A 17,524-nucleotide genomic window follows, 5' to 3' on the forward strand; every position below is an offset into this window, starting at 1 on the left:
AAATGTGTGAGATACCAAAAATGTCAAAATTTCTGCCTGTCAATATTGCACTGTAACGTGATGTCTGTGACAGCAGTCTTGCCTTATCCTGTATTATGCATGCTATGAGACCTAATCTGGTCCTTTGCTGTGCCATCTCACCCTCCTGAGCCTCTGCCTTTACTTTTTTCATGAATTCCCCCAGTTACATGTTTGACATCTCCATTAGTGATGAGAGAGTGGAGGAGCTAGAAGTTGACTACATTCCCTGCCTTTGTCAGCAATCATTTGCATAATTTCTCCAGCAAACATTGGACCAGAAGAGAGCTGTCATGTAGATGAGAGAAGGGGGTGGATCACCAGCCCTGGAAAAGTGGTCAGGTGGTGCTTAGTCTGGGAAGCCTATAGATTGCAACTTCCACTATGGAGTCAAGCCCCAAGGACACATCCTTCTCTATAGAGATCTGATCTGCTGGAGGATGGGCATAGGGTAGCAAGGTATTAATGAGCCCAGTCCTCCTCTCCACACTGTTGGGTTTTTCTTGTTTGTTTGTTTGTTTTTTGTATTTGTACCAGGAAAGAGTAAACTGTTATCCATCTCTAACAGGTGTATCTGGGAATGCATGGAGAGAAAAAAAAAGGTAGCATCTACCCCAAAATAAACAGTAGGGAGTAAATAGTAGGTAGGTGCAATAGGATGGATAAAAGGTGCCTAAGGAAACAAGGAGATGGTATCTGGGCTGATACCTGTGTGCATCGGCTATGCTCCAGTTGAGTCTTGAGACCTGTCTGTTCAGCATTTGGGAATAAACTGCCTTTGTTCCCAACTGTACTGAAATATTCTTTCATCAGATTTTAATAAAGCCAAATTTTGTATTCCTTAATCAGAATTGGTAACTGAATGTTATTAATGGATTAGTCATGACAGGCCAACAGAAACCTTCAGTGACGACATCCTTCAAGTTAAGTATTCACTCTGCAAATTATTAATAACTACTATTGATCCTCTCCCAACTGGTGGAATACTCGTATTTTTTGAAGAGCAACTTTTTGTGTGTGTGTGTGTGTGTGTGTGTGTGTGTGTGTGTGTGTAGTTTGTTTGTTTGTTTTTCCCTTAACTGGTTAGCTATATTTATTTAGGAGTTTTGTTGTCTATTTTTTCTTCAGGATCCAATTACTTTTTGCAAGTAATTTGAAGGGGTGGTCTGTGTTTGCATACCATGACTGTTCTCTGTATTTTGCTCTTCTTTAGTATCTTCTAATATTTGTGAGTGTAGTCGAGGCCACTGATGCAGCCAGATGTTTTTGCAATATAATTTCCTCAAGAAGGAAGTGTGGAAAGACCTTTATCAGTGTCATTTCTGTTTTTCCCACTAACACTTTGGCCAAGATAAATAAGCCCATGAAGCCAGAAATAAAAACAGGACAGTATGAACTTTTAATGTTAACATCTGCTGCTTTTCTTCAGAAAATGTCAAATCCTTTAGATAGAAAGGTCTACACCATTGTCTGTCTTTTAGAGATGAGGAAACAAAGAGTTTAAGTGATTTAGACAGCATAGTGCTACATATTTACTGCAGTGCTGGGAACAGGACCTACTCCTAAGCCACTAGTTGGCAACCAGGATGTTCTGTAGCTCTTCTAGTAGCTCTCATTAATACTCTTTCTCTATCCAGGGCTGCTATATCCAGGCCTGCTATATTTTCTTCATTATCATTTCATTCAGTCATGTCATACTAGCTTTGACCATCTCTTTTTCCTGCCAGTACTTTTGCCATTTTTTTCATGGCTGTCTTATACTTGGAACAATTTCCTTGGGCTCCTCCTTCTCAAAAACCTGTACTAGGACACCTAGGGGAAACCGGTTGCCTTCTGATGGTGACAAGGCAGGGAGCCAGAAAAGATAGCTGAATTATGATGTATGAGTGTGGCCTCTAGCCTGGTCTGTGTTGAACTTTCTTCAACACATCCTACCAGTTCAAGAGGATGATGCAACCCCCTAGAATATCTCTCTTGCCATCTCACTAGAAATTCACTCGTGTCTGAAATAAGAACCTCAATTTATACAAATCTCTGTTTATATGTGCCAACATGAAAGGCAGAGGTGATCTTAAGCTTAGAGGTTGTGGGCTGTATTCCCTCTATGTTGTACACCCTTTCTAGTTTTCTTCATTCCTATAGTGGCTTGATGTACTTGCTGCAGGGTCTGGCACTAATATTTTTCTCTGCAATTATTGACGAATTGAGGATTTATGGCACCAGAACTAAAATGAGATGTTCCCTCCTGTGTTCACCCTTGTTCCCTCTCTTGGTATCTCATCTTCAATAATTGAAAGATGGAAATAGAAGTGTATGGAGAAAATGGATGAGGAATGAAACATTCTTTCTGGATACACTTACCCATATTGTTTCTTTTTGTTGCCACACGCAAGCACACACTTTTTGGAGTCAGACCATGTGTTCTTCAGGAGAAGACATCTGTGACCCGACTATATGGGAACTTTGCTAATGTACTTTAAAATACTCAGAGCTGGAAAGCAGAAACAACAAGCTTCATGAAAGCTTTTGAAATTCAGGACATTCCTCACCCTCCAGCAAAGTGTTTGAATGAAAAATTCAGTATTTGGATGTATACCTATATGAGTGTTTAACGTGTCAAGTCACAAAAGCCATGTGGTGCACATACAGAAGTATCCTTTATATTGTTTTTCTTTTTATCTCTTAGGTCTCTCAGCAGCCAAACTGCTGACTGAGTGGGGCTTGAATGTGGTATTGCTTGAAGCCAATGACAGAGTTGGTGGAAGAACTTTCACCATAAGGGTAATTATCTTCAAACCCATCTATACTACGTATAAATACATATAGTATATATTACACATGTATATAATTATACATATGTTTCTAGAGCAATAGCAGGTGGGAAATTTCCTGATATTGTACCAGAAAGAGTAGGAAAAGACTGGCATGATGCTGGGGAGGGAATATTTCTGTGTGATCTGCAGGTTCTGGAGTCATCAATTCTTTCCTCCAGGAAGGAGAACATGATTAGCGAAGTTTCCAAATCACTTCCTGGGGAAACACTGGAGAAATTTCTATGAAAAAAAAATCCACCTGTAAGGGCAACTATGGTGTGAAGAGCTTTGAGCTGAACCATAACAAGCGCTGTGAGGAGAGACAGAGGCTGGAGGAATGGCAGGGGTGGCTGGGAACTAGAATTAGCGTGTCTCCCTTCATTGCTTTACCTTCTGCTCTACTTTGACTCTAGAGACCTCCTCCCAGTCTGCTCATTAGAAAATCTTACCTGTGCAACTTCCTAGTACAGTCTGTTTTGAACTAGTCATTGGGGAGATGCCTGACCGAGCAAGAACTACACAGATGTCTCTGACTCTGTCCTTTCTCTGCCTGATTATGAACTCCTTATCTGAGATTCTTGGTAATCACCACACCAGAACTCTACCAAATAACTGAAGTTTTCAATGGAAAGAGGAATCTTGGCCAAAATGCTCTGGGAATATTTCACTTAAAGAATTCCTCTGGGTTGCTCTTTTAAGTTGTGTGCTATTAACAAAAGGCTTATATTTTTTTAATATTCTTTTTTTCTTTTTCTTTCCCCCTTTGTGTGTTGTGTGTGATAAACCAGAATAAGCATGTTAAATATGTGGACCTTGGAGGAGCTTATGTGGGGCCAACACAAAATCGTCTCTTGCGGTTATCTAAGGAGTTAGGAATAGAGACGTATAAAGTGAATGAAGTTGAGCACCTGATACACCATGTCAAGGTAAGATGCTCTCAAACATGCTGCTGTAGACAGGCAAGTTGTAGTAATCTCCTCTCTCATTGCTACAGTGGAGTATACCTGTTTATGTATGCATCATTTGAGTTTCTCAGATAAAAGTAAATATATTGGTAATGAAGAACTCATCCAAATTACTATTTATGCATGCACATACACATAGGTATCCTCTAGACAGATCCTGTTAGCTGATACCTTGGTTCAGGACTAAGCTTTTAGTTAAAAGCTCTCAAAAAGCTTAATTGTTTATGAACAGTACAGCTGTGACTCTTCTGTGCAGATCAGTTCTCATATAGACTGCCCAAGATGTCTGAAAGTCCCTGTCAGAAGTCCTAGAAGTATCTTCAGTCAGGGTGAAAGTTTCTCAGGGTGGGCTACCTAAACCAGTGGCAATTATTAACATTATCCTGACTGAAAGAATTGCAAGAGATTGTATAACTTTGCTGATGGGGAAACTAACATGCAGAGTAGCAAAACACATTGTAATAGTAATTACAAAAGGTTCTAGGAGTCAAGCATTCTTGTGGAGGAAGATCTAAACAATCTGTTAAAAAACTGAAACAAGACAGACATGTTAAAAAGCCCACATATTCTCAGTATTTGTACTATGCTTTCTTCAAAAGAGCACCCTTTCTACTTTCCTAATATAGAACACTGTTGCACTCACACAGAAGGGAAAATTTCTGTGTTAGTCCTGAGGAAATTAACATTGTGTTTCATTATATGCTTATGAAAAGCCATTGTGCAATTACTGGTAAAATATTTGCCAGATAGTAGTTGGTGTTTGGTCAAAGGTTAAAGAAAATATTGACAGATTTAAAAACAGCAATAGAGAAAAGGTGGTCTGCCATATGTCTTCCAATATTTTTCCTCTTGAATTGTTATAAGAAAAAAGTGTCTTCTCAAAGGGATTTGCTATAGTAACTGTCCACAATTACTTCTGTTGTGGTAGAACTGATGTGAAAAATATTATCATAGCTGAAGAACTACTTGCAGTTGAAGAACTGGAAGATCAACAGTACATAGTAATCCTATGTATTATTTTGTGGCCAGATCAGTGTAATAATATTCAGCCTTTTGTATTTCACCTAACTGTAATACATTCCATACAGATCTCTTACTTTCAGCCATGTGGCTTGCCCATGTGTTCCCTGAAAATGGACAGTGTTCTTGTGTGCTCCCTGAAATTTAACTAGTACTCTCAAGTCATATCTTGCAAATCAGATTCCAAAATATACAAAGGTCTGTTGCCCCACGTGAATTTGAATTTGCCTGCTGACCCAACCTTTGTGACTGTGGCCAAATCTCATCAAATTCTGAACCATAAAATCCTCTCTGAGCCCAGACAGGCAATGCAACCTAAAGATTTTAATTCTTCTCTTGCTACACAACCAGGCATCACAGTGTATCTTGTAAAATCAGCCGCTGTTTTTACATATACCCAGAGGCAAAATCAAACCTTTCATAGTTAATTAAATTTATTTTAGGGGCTTTTTAATGCAAGTAATATATGCAGTTTCTTTGTACTACAAAATGAAAAGAATGTGTTTTGTTGATCTCTGGGTGGGTCTTTGCTAATTAGGCTTTACCAGCTTGATTGGGTTGTATGTTTTTTTTCCTGTTTAATCTTTTTTAATGTCATGTTATATTGTGAGATTTTTTTGGTCTCACTTACATTGTGTGTCATATCTTTTAGAAACTCCAAATTTTATTTCTCGCTCTGCGTTTTTTTTTCTTTCCCTCTACTTGTTAAGCAGCCCTTTTCATGGCATTTGAAAGGAGCAAAAGCAGAACTATCTGAGAAGTCATCATCTCCTAACAGTGCTACCATTGAACTGGCAAGCAGATGTAAAACACTTTCTCAAACTTCTTTCTTAAAACTTTTCCTTAGCTGCCCAAGAGAGGATTCAGAGCCCTACCTTAAATAGGTAGATTTGCAACTTTTGATTGGTGTTGTTTATTTTCCTCACTAAATGACAGCTTGTCTTAGAAAAACAAACCAAAGTACAGGTAGTCCAGGCAACTTTTACCTTTGTCATGTAACAGTTTCTGGAAAGAAATGTTGAAATATGAAAACATGTCAATTATTGTGAAGGTTTAATTATCAACATATTTTCTCCATTGATTCAAATTGCACTTTCATGCAGTCCCAAAAGCCATGTAAATTTCTCATATTTTAAACCAAAAATTAATCAGAGGTTATAACAAGAAACACAGGTTCCTTTGCTAATTAAGATAACTGTGGAACTGGTTTGCTCTGCTACCCTAAATCTGTGTGAAGAAACATTTCTTCATATGGCTGCTTTGCCAGATTAATCTTTTATAACTTATTTCCTTCACATACAGTTAGGATGATCTACCCTTTGTCCTGCTGTGGTGCCAGCTGAACACCCTCTGGTCCTGTTTTCACTGACAGATAGCTTGCATGAAAACCTGGCAACATAAATACTCCTCTTACTGGCTACATTAGACCAACGTAGCTTGTTTCTCAAAATCTAGTCACTAGCCTGTGGTAGATCCCCTCGCTGCCATTGATACTTCTTGTCAGTTTTTTCCAGATTTTTTTTTTCCACCAGAACTTTCTATGTGTTCCTGGAATTTCCCCAGATTATAACATGGTTGCTACAAAGTGGTAGTGACATTTATTCCTTTTAATCTCTGTGTTGTCTCAGTGCAGAGTGTGGATAGTGCTGGCATAGTTAGCTGGCTATTTTGACAGTGTATCACACCTGAAACGTTCCTCGTGTGGTGACAATCAAAGTAAGTCCTGCTAGTTGTTTCCTCAGCACCAGAAAGCAGGCTTGGCATTTTACGCATCCAGGGGAGTCTTTCAGGTTAAAATGCTGGGTGAAACATGAAGCATCCCCTCCCTGCTCGCCGGACAGGCTCTTGACAGTGAATTGCTGACTCTTTCATTACCTCAGTTAAGTTCCCTGTAAAAGAATGGAGTTTTCTCATACCCCTTCATCTGCCAGCAGCACTGGCTAGAGGCGTCCAAATGCGTGTCGTGCTCTCTTCAAGTTTAGCACAACTGTCATATGCAATTTGTGTCCCTGGGGAGAATGCTGATGTGAACCCAGTCTGCAGCACATCACTGAAGGTGAATACTTAGTCTTATACGCACAATACTTTTAACTAGGACCGCAGATCTGAACTATTGTTAGCAGTTTACATACTTATCTACAGTAGATCTGCAGAAAAAAAAATTTACAGCCCTCCTGGATGTCATTTGTTTTCAGGACTATTGTGCTTATTAAAACGCAGTTTGCTGTGGTCTTGTTCATGAATAAATAATGTGATGGTCCAGTTGTCTTGGGATTTAATTAGCAGCTTGAGAAGTGACTGCTGTATCAAAAGTTATAGAATTTGGTGGTGTTTCTTCTGTGATATCAGTGATATATGCACTGAGGCTAAGCAATATGATTTATTTAAGCTTTTGAACTGCTTCTCTGCAAATCTAAGGGCAGTATCTCTGGGCATTGTCTGTAGTGTATAGCGTAACACCTTAAATGGATTTTTGAAAGACTAGATAAAACTGCTTTCATTCTTCTTTCTGTATCTTAATTAGAACACAGTCAGAGAATGAAAAATCTGTGAGGCTCTCAGTTGCCATCAATTTAAGCAAGGCAAAACGGCATCACATCTTTTGTTTTTTTCTCCTTCTTGCTGACAATTTGTAAGTGAGAACTTGGGGAACTGAGAAGAATACATCTGAACATTTAAGAAGCCAGGCATCTGGCGCCTTGAAAATTCAAAGATGCTTAAATTACTACAGGGCCTTGGTAGTTTCATGTGTCATTACTGCAATGCAGATCTATGTTATTTTAATGCTTTACTAGATACAAGGATACAAGCATTCCTGTAACAAGACACTGTCATTGATCACACTCACTGGTAGCCTCAAAAGTGAGTCTGAGGATGGAATAGGCTGCAGTTGATGAAAGCATCTTCCAGAGTCCCACAGGGGATAACCCCCATGCTGGGAATGAAGAGCAGTAGTTGGCAGGAGTATGGGAAACTCTGCTCTTGTTTCATTCTCATTAGACCTGCCCTGTAAATAAAGGGTCATCTTCCCTTTTTTGTGCCAGAGACCTGGCAGTAATTGCAAGAATGAAGTTTGTGACTACGTCTTTTTAATTAGAAGATGGATAATATTTGTACTGCAACAGCCTAAAAGAAGCAGAATTATGTACAGCAAATCTGCAAATTGATCTTTGTCGAAGGGAATGGTAAAGAAAGTTCTCGCAAGGGCTGTTTACTGATCAGGAAAATTGACTGACAGCTGTGACTTAATAGTAGCATGAGGATGAAAGTAGTAAGAAAAATTAACTGGAAATAAAGTATGTATTACTTAATGAAATCTAAATGGAAAGAAACTTCCTCAGTCTTAGCCCACCCAGACCCCTTGGTCTGTTCCCTAGAAGATAAGGAAAAGTAGCTATGCTCCCACCTAGCTTATTTAATGCAGGCTGCTGTGAGAAAAGCTTCCATTGCATCCAATTGTAAGAACCAATTTTTGTTTCCTTTGAGAAGTTGATTGAGTTCTACACAAAAACAGAGGAATGTGTATTTCTTATAGGAACACCTGGCTGAGCATATTGGGTTTCACACATCTGTAACATTTTATGTAAAGTTTCTTTTTTTTTTTTTTTAATATAAGAAATGTAATAACCTGGAGTATCTCAGAAATAAAACTAGTGAGCCCAGCATTATCTTTTTCTTTAAAGACAGTGTTTTAGTTGTGAGAAAGTGTGTGTGCCTTCTCTGCTTGGTTATGTTATCTGTGGGCAGAGGTAATTTGATGGCTTTCTCGTAGGTGAAACTCCTCTTTTCTATTTTTTTTTCTTCTTCTGTTTTCATCTATTTTTGCCCATTTGTCTGCTTTTGGGAGGGGAAGGAGGGGTATTTAAGACTAATTCTAGAAATACAGAGAAATTTTCTATTGATTTTTTTGTTCACTTTGTAGGCAGGTTTAATTCAGGTGTTGAAAGCCACATGCAGGCCTAGTTTCAAAGAATATTTAGAAACAAAGTCCCTATAAATCTGTGTTTCATAAGACACCTGAATGCTTTTTCTAAAAGTGTTTTTTGATATCTGAAAACAAAAAAGCCTGTTCTAGGATGAAGGAGAAGTAGTCTTTTCTAAGATGATTGGAACAAACAGTTATAGTCATTTTTAAATTCAAAGCAGAACCTCTGTTTCTGTTTTTTAATCACTTCAGTGTTCTATTTATTTATTTATTTATGGATTTATTTATTTATTTTCCCCTCATTCTGCCTTTTTTTATTCAGATAAAATATGCATTCCAGCGATTTAATGATTGATCTTGTGGCAAAGTGAAGATGGACTTTATTTCTATAATATGGTAGAAGAAAATTGTTTCCAGTTAGCTCCATTCATTTTCAGAATGCTTGTTTTAAGACAATGTGTCTGGCTATGCTATGCTTAAAATGGAATTATTTTACTGACCAAATTTCACAAAACACACTGACATCCCAGCTCATGATCTCAAATTAGATATTGAAACATATTTAGAGAATATTTTGGTATGTCTTGCTATTGTAACTTTTCACCACTAATTATCTAGATTTGCATGTGCTGCATTTATATTTTCTAACCTATTTATCTTTTTACCTTTGGGAAATCTGTCAGTATGGTAACCAGATGAACATAGGAGCTCCTGAACAGTATCTCAATGAAAGGAACTTCAGTGAAGCCCAATGGTGTTACAGTTTTCTAAGTAAGCCTGTGTACCTTTCTCAGGAGCTGGAGATACCACTTGTTTTATTGGGAATTATGATTACACATATTGTTAAATACTATGGATTAAAAACAAAACAAGAAGAAAAAAGTCAACAAAAAAACCCCAAACAAACCAAACCCCAAACCAAAAGTGTAATTTTCAAGATGGCAATAGGTGGGGAACTAAGGATCTGAGACAGGTACTGAGTTACAGCCTGAAGTGATGCTTTTCTTTTTCTCATTTTCCTTCTCACAGCTTTGCATCTTCCTGTTTTTGTTCTTCATCTGAATGACGTTACTAGGATTTTAAGCTGAGAGAACAAGGTGTATGTGATGTACCAGTGCTGTGAATCAGCAGAGGGCACTACATGCCTGTAAACCTATGTGACTGTGAATTAACATTCAGAGTGACATCTCAATGAAGTTAGCCTCAGTTTTGCCAAGGTTTAGACGGTTTAGCTGAGGGAATATCCGTGCTCATTCAGTGCCACACCATCTCGTTTCTTCCACTGAAAGCTGACTATGTGTACAAGAGGTTTATACCGTGCTATAAAAAATGCATGGATCGTTGGCACCAGGGGCTTCAATTCACAGTACTGCATCCCACTTGGGCACAACCTGGGTACATAATGTTTAGGGGAGCTTGAAGTTGTCATGCGCCTGCAAAAGCAGACTTTCTCCTGGGATCCTCCTCTGCATTGAGATGCTGATGATACTTCCTGGCAGACCATGTCCTTCCTCAGCTAACCAGCAAAATGTGTGGAATCCAGTCTCTATGCCCCGCCAGCTGCTGGGGCTGATATTCAAGGGGCTGCTGTTGTTGCTATGCTGTGGGTTTTTTTTCCCCCTGTAATAACCCACTGTTTACCTATTTGACCTGAAACATGGCTGATGTATGCAGAAAGTTTATTTCTATACTACTTATATTACATGAGTCCAGTGTAACTAAGCCAAACCTTGGTTGACGTGAAACAGATGGATGAGAAAATCTATTTGGAATCGTAATATTTGTGACAAATACTGGATTTCTCATTTCCCCATTTGTTTATTCCTAAGACAGCTGGATTGCACGAATCTCCTCCCTGCAGTTTCTGTTTTTTAAGTATGCATTAACCTATAGTTCAGCAACAGCCTTTGTGAGCAGGAAATGACCCACACAATAGCAGGTAGATCTCCAGCTGCTGATGCTGCTGTTCTGCTTTTTGAAGCATTGCAAGTGGCATCATGAAAGTTTCTAAAAATATATATATGCCTATATTAAATACCACTAAGCCTTAAACTAAACAAACAAATGACGAAACAAACAAAAAAACAAACCACCAAAACCAACACCCCCCAAAATCTTCTGAACATTATAGTATTGGTGTTGAAATATCATGTCAAATAATCAGAAGGGGTAGTTATTATTGCTGTCTTTATACTGCTTTCATTTAGGTATAAAAAATATTTGAAAATGTAGTGTTTTGTGCATCTTGAGGCATATTTTTCATCTGTGTCTTCTTTTTCTTTAGAGGCTATATAGCACCAGGAGGTGTGGAGAATGCTATTCCCAGCAATAAAACAGAAACAGGCAAATTTTGCCTAAATATTGTTTTTGCAAGAGTCCAAATTCAACAGAAGTAGAGCTGAAATGTTTCAGTTTGTTGGAAATTACTCAGAGATATGTGTAGTCTTTCTTTGGTGCTGCTATTTTTGCTTCCATGTAGAGCCTAGTCTTGCAGTTTCTTCTCAAAATGCTGATTGACAGCTCCTGGAGTTTTGTCTGTGTAGGAAATAAGGATGGGACCTCAGGTAATGTCTTAGGAGCTCTTGAAAGTAATTTTCACAGGAGACACCCTCGCTTTTATGATTGTTTTTATTTTTCCACATTGAAGTTTCTTCTTGTGCTTGATGATACTTGTCACCCCAGATATCTGCACTAGAGACATACCCAAGATCTCCCTTTCAATAGTTCAAATGCAGTGAAATAGAAGAATACTAAATATATATACACAAATATATATGTGTGTATATATATATATAGTGTATGTTTCTTAGCCGTGTGCTCGTAAGGAAGCACCACAGGGAATTCATAAGACTTGAGTTAACTCAGAGGGGATAACTCAGTTAGGATTGCCTTTGGCAGAGCAGGAAGCTCATAACAAAATCAATAATTAGCATAACCCATTCTGATGCTGTCCTGGTTTTCTTGAGCACAGCAGTATACGTGTTTCACAAATCTGTATCTAGGAAATGATAGGTACTTAAAACCAAACTGAAATGCTCTGTCTTTAGAATACCTGTACAGTATTTGCACTATTGAAGGCTGGCTCCACTGTTCAGAAGAAGGCATGGTAAAACTGACTTTGCTGCCATTGGAGTTAGTTATGGGATTTTAATGTGTCCAAAAAAGCTAAAAGGTAATTACTAGCACGGTTCAGATGTTACTAGCTGGGATAGAAAGGTACTCGGTCTGAGAGATTTTGCTGCTCTTTCATAGCCCTTTGGCAGCAGAATATGAAGGTGTGCCCCAGTCCAAATTAATTTCATGTTAAGAGATTCCATATAGTATCCTCATGTCCCTTTGGGACCAAATGCTTCTGATGAAACAAACTCTCTGAGTTGATCTTCATCTACAGGTATATGTTTTTCTGATTCCAAACTAATGTATTTTCAGATGGTTGAGCACAAGAGCTGCAAAAATGCATATTAGTTCCATGCTGAATGGAAAAACAAACAAACAAACAACACAAACCTTCATTTTCTGCATTATTTTTGAACATGTGTTGTAATGTCCATTCATAAATTTGAAATGCTAAGTTTTCAACCTTGTTACCTCTGGCTCATGAAGTGACTGGAGATCTACTCTGGCTACAACAAAACTTCCGATTGAAAACTTTTAAATTATTAATGTTTTGGCCTTTTACAAACCATAATCTCTCCCCCAAAGCGCTGCAAAATTAGACTGTTGTTTTTCAGCTACTTCTACGTATGTCCATGTACCAAAGAAAGAATTCCTTTCCTCCCACACTTCACTTTCTTCCTAACTTTCATTACCTAGGTGTTTCTGATAAGTATTCCATTAGAGTCCTGTGTCTGTACGAACACAAGGTGAAAAAGCAATTTCTTCTTCATTTTCTCTAAGCTGTTGGGGGTTCTTTGTAAACTAATTTTCTCTTATCCTTAGCTTTGATTTTTGGCCTTACTGCTTTCTAACTATATCTCCCTTTGAATGAGAAATCCTCGAATTTATTTCCCAGCATTTTCCAAGGTTATATCTCATTTTGTTATTTCTAGACCAAGTTTTGAGACTTTCAGGATTGCTTTGTACCCTTTCACTGCCTCTTCTGGTGCTTACAAACTACTGCAGATTTGAATAATGTGCTTTTTGTCCCTTCTTTCACATTATTAATAAAGAAACTGAATCAAATCAAGCCTGACACTTATTTGAGTAAGTGGTCCTCAGATACTTCTCATCAACAAGACACAGTGTTGTTGTTACCTGGTTCTAAATATCAAATCTTGATGCATTATTTCTTTCAAAAGCCAGTGTAAATATTTTGGTTTTACTGCTGCGTTGGTGTGACATTGCATCAAATATCTATTAGAAGTTAGTACTTCTGTGAATTGACATTCATGCTGATACAGTGCCAACTTAGATACATAATTTAATATAAGCTCTGAAAAATCAGCTGTGGCACACAATATGGCCTTTATCATTTATCTGTTTTATGGAGTCCAAAATACATTGTGAAAAAATTAATCACTACATGATGCTAATGAGTATTTCTTTGTGAATTTTTAAAGCTGTTATGCTGCCATCCATATAGTCAGCCAGGGAAATCCTGTGCAAATAAAATAGCTCTACAGATTACCTGTCTTCCACTCTTAATTTACCTAGACTTTCTGAATATCTAGTAGTCGATATGTAGATATATAAAATTTAACTATTAAACATATAATGATGTAATTGGGACATTTGTATTGGCCACACTATCACTCTGTGGAATTTATGGCCAGAGGTGTTGGGCTGGAAGAATGAGTCGTTATTAGTAAATGCTACATTTTCTGTAGGGCTGGGGATTTTTAGATTAGCTGAAACCAGTTTTTTCCAGGAAGATCTCTGAGCTATGATTTTAATGTATAATAAATATCATCACAGCTGCTTTTGTCTGGTTTAGAAAGGAAAGCAGATAAAACACCACACCACCCTTCCCCCCCCAAAAACAAAACAAAACAAAGAAAAACACTCAAAAAACCCCCACACCACCAAATACAGTTAACAGTTCAGTCTTTTAATGAACATTTAGGAGAAAAAAAATGTAACATGTTTCTCTTTTTCAATAACGAATAGCCGTTTTTCATCTCAGTTGAATGACGCTGTTCCATCTCATTTTTTTGGTCTGATCTTAGTGACTTGACTGCATGATATTAGTTTTTGTTGCCCAGAAGTGGCAAATATAAAGCTTTGAAGATACAAGGCAGCATCAGTTCTGCACACAACAGACTTAATTCAACTGTGTATCAAACTTAAGTTGCACATGTGAAATAAAAGGATCACGGAATGGTTAAGGTTGGACAGGACCTCTAGAGATCATCTTGTCCAGCCCTCCTACTCCAGCAGGGCCACCTAGAGCATAATGCCCAGGACCATGTCCAGGTGTTTTTTTGATTATCTCCAAAGATGGAGACTCCACAACCTCTTTGACCAACCTGTGCCAGTGCTCAGTCACCCTCACGGTGAAAAAGTGTTTCCTTACATTCAGATGGAAGCTCCTGTGTTTAATTTTTTTCTCTCTGCCTCTTGTTCTATGTGTACACACAGACGTGATCTATTGGAGCATGTTATTTGTATTGATTAAACTTGTGCTTTCTTCCAGTGAACGCTTCACCATTTGCTGCATCTACCTGCATGTAGAAGCCATGATTATGGTTGTATTTAGTTTTTATGATGTTTCTGTTTGTTTTTCATATTTTAGGGTAAGTCTTACCCTTTTAAAGGTCCATTCCCTCCTATGTGGAATCCATTGGCCTACCTGGACTACAACAACCTCTGGAGGACCATGGATGAAATGGGAAAGGAGGTATGGCATGAGGAATTGCAGCTGTCTCAGCTCAGCTTTGTCTCCGGGAGGGTCAGAGTGAAGATGAGACTAGGATGCAGATAGGCCATTTTGCTCTAGCTTGAACAAACCTGGTAGTGGAAGAGCAGCATCGTGCCACGCATTTTGGTACGTGGTCAGAGCACATGTTATAAGTGGCATCTGGGCAAGCTTTTCTGAAGGATGTGCCACTCAGGCTGTCTGCAGTCATACCTTTGTTTTTTTCTGGGTATATGAACATGAGGGTTTATGCCTGTGACATTTGGCACTTTGCCTGATGATTGGGTAAGTAATATTTTAAGAGACTTGTAGACCTCAAACATATGCCTTTCTCCACTCTCAAATTCAGCTCAGCCATTTCAATTTGTTACCAGTAGTGTATGTTTTCCATCAACTGAGTTATAAGACTTTGAGAAAAGGTTGCTGTTACTTGCACAGATGAATGGAAGAGATATGTAATAACTCAGAGACATTTCCCAGCATTGTGCTTTGCCTTTCTAGGCAAAGTTCTAAACTCTAAAATTGTTCTTAAATTAAAAAAAAAAAAAAAATCTTAAAGCAAACAATAAAAAACTTTTAGCCTCCCCTGTTAAGTTAGCTATATTACCTGCTAGGAATTTGCAGGCTGCGTTACCATGTAAAGATGAGATTGACTGATATTGGTTGTGTTTGTTGTCTCTTTGTCATACCATTCATTCATTTGCTGATGAATGCTCTTTTTTATCTCCTTAGATTCCCAGTGAAGCTCCATGGAAGGCTCCACATGCAGAAGAATGGGACAAAATGACTATGAAAGATTTCATAGATAAAACTTGCTGGACAAAGTAAGAAACTCCTTATTACAAAATATAATATTTATGTACCTTAGAGCTCCAAATATCTGTTACTTCTTTGCAAACAGATGTAACTACCACTGGAATACAGCCTTTTTAAAGAAATGGAGTGAGAAAATCTTATAATAATGGACCACAACACCTGTTAGCACACACACAGTGTATTCTGTTTTATTTCCCTGACATTTTAGACTAAAATAAAGATAAAAGGAAAATATATTTTGGGAGAGCTACTTCTGCAGACATAGGTAGTACCTTCGAGTCTTGTATGCACTTTTCCTCTCTTTATGGTGTGTTTAACTTTTAAGAGAAAAATGCTCTGGCTACAGCAGGTTTTTGAATAAAACTTTTGATGAAATGACATGCATTTATTCTGTGCTGGACCAGTTGATTTTGCCAAAGTGCTATAAAAATATCATTTGTCTCAAAATAGCACTAAATCACTTGAACACCCACCACTCTATTGTTTAACTGCTGCACTATATACCTCTCAGGGAAACCGAAAATGCTTCCTGTTTTTATGTATACATCAAAGCAATCTTTCTTTACTTCTCATTCAACAACAGTTTGATTGGTTTTCTTCGCACTGAAATAAATTAAAAAAAAAAATATCTGCCTTGCTGTAAAGAAGATGGATTTCTACAGCAACCTCTTCAGAATTGCTAAGCACCTGACACTAGTGCAGAATCCTGCCAGCACCCACTCAAGCTGACACTGTCATGGACAGGGGCATTTTTACAGCTTCAGCCAGCCTCTAGAGAGCAACATGATCACTGCTAATGGACAGTAGACTCTTGTCCAAAAACTTCTAATCTTCTGGTTGTTTTGCTTTAACAAGAGTGACAGTTGCACAAAAGCATATAGGAAGACTTTCTCATTTGTATCACCGTCCCTACACAGTAAAACCAAAGGGAAATGTATGCTGCTGGTTGTGCTGGTCACCTGAACCTCTGATTTGGTAAGGAGCTGTACAAGTTAGCAAAATGCCACACACTGCTCAATAGCTCATGTGACGGCAGTCATATTATTTCAAACTCTGATGGAACAAGACTTGACATTTTACCTGAATATTTGTATAGCTGTCAGCCTTCCTTAATTCCAAGATGCTTTTCAGATTTTATATGTGCATCCCAGCTTGATTTGCCCAGTTTGTTCAAGATTTAGGTAACATACTGTAGAAACTTCCCATCCTGGAAGGTAATGATCCAGAAGGGTAATCTTCTACTATTTCCTCTCATCTAACAGACTGTACAGATTTGCTTTTGGCTAGAGTTGCGTGCTGGAAGTACCCTGAGTGCTCTTGGTTCAAATCATACAGCAATTTCTAGGTAAAAAAAAAAAAAGCAGGAGAAAATGGGGAATTGAAATGCAATGGGAAAAGGAAGCAGAAACTAGAATTTAATCACCATATAGTACCTTCTGCTTATGAAATATTAACGCATATACTAATACATATACTAATTCTCCCATTAGACTAAATACCTTTCAGAGTTGTCATATTTTACAGTATGTGTTTATACAGACAAATATTGCTAAATGCTTTATTACTTTTGGCTGTCAAGAATGAAGCCAGAATGCAACTGCATTTCAGAAAATGGATCAGCTTTTTCTTCAGCAGGACTTTGCATTTTTAGTAAGGACAGAAGATGCCTTTTCTTCTGTGTAGATCTACAGCTGTTTGAAATAGTATGTTTGAGTGACACTTTCAACTTTTCATCTTTTTTTTTTTTTTAAAGTTTGAAAACTGAGGGGAAAAAAAGAAGAAGCGATTAAAATGGATTCTGTACTGGTTTTGGAAGTTATTGATTGCCTGATGTCTGACATATGAAATACTTATAGAATCTCAATCCCTGTCAATCACAGTACAGTTAAGCTGAGCATCTTCTGGTCCTGTCCATGTCCCTTTAAACTCCTCCTCAGTGTAAGGGCAGAGGAAGTATTTACTTCTAACATGAGGAATGTCTCCTGAGCCTTAATTATCTCTGTGTTAGTGCACCACAAGAGCTCATATGGATTTATAGAGTAATTTTCAGTAGAATTGCTATAAAAGCACCATCTGGAGGACATAAAACAGTGATTCTTTTTGAGACACAGGC

General features: G+C 38.0%; 1 protein-coding gene across 2 annotated transcripts in view; it reads left to right on the top strand.

Annotated features, from left to right (window-relative positions):
• Positions 1 to 17,524, top strand: part of LOC102088179 (amine oxidase [flavin-containing] B) — a 56,749-nt gene that overhangs the window by 19,835 nt on the left and 19,390 nt on the right. For both annotated transcript variants that reach the window (XM_005501652.3, XM_005501653.3), the window contains exons 2-5: positions 2,705 to 2,799; positions 3,620 to 3,757; positions 14,473 to 14,577; positions 15,328 to 15,419. In XM_005501652.3, coding sequence (XP_005501709.2) covers positions 2,705 to 2,799; positions 3,620 to 3,757; positions 14,473 to 14,577; positions 15,328 to 15,419 — 430 coding nt within the window. The remainder of the gene's footprint in view (positions 1 to 2,704; positions 2,800 to 3,619; positions 3,758 to 14,472; positions 14,578 to 15,327; positions 15,420 to 17,524) is intronic.

The sequence above is a fragment of the Columba livia genome, chromosome 1 (genome assembly GCF_036013475.1).
Source record: "Columba livia isolate bColLiv1 breed racing homer chromosome 1, bColLiv1.pat.W.v2, whole genome shotgun sequence".
NCBI classification, from domain to species: Eukaryota; Metazoa; Chordata; class Aves; order Columbiformes; family Columbidae; genus Columba; species Columba livia.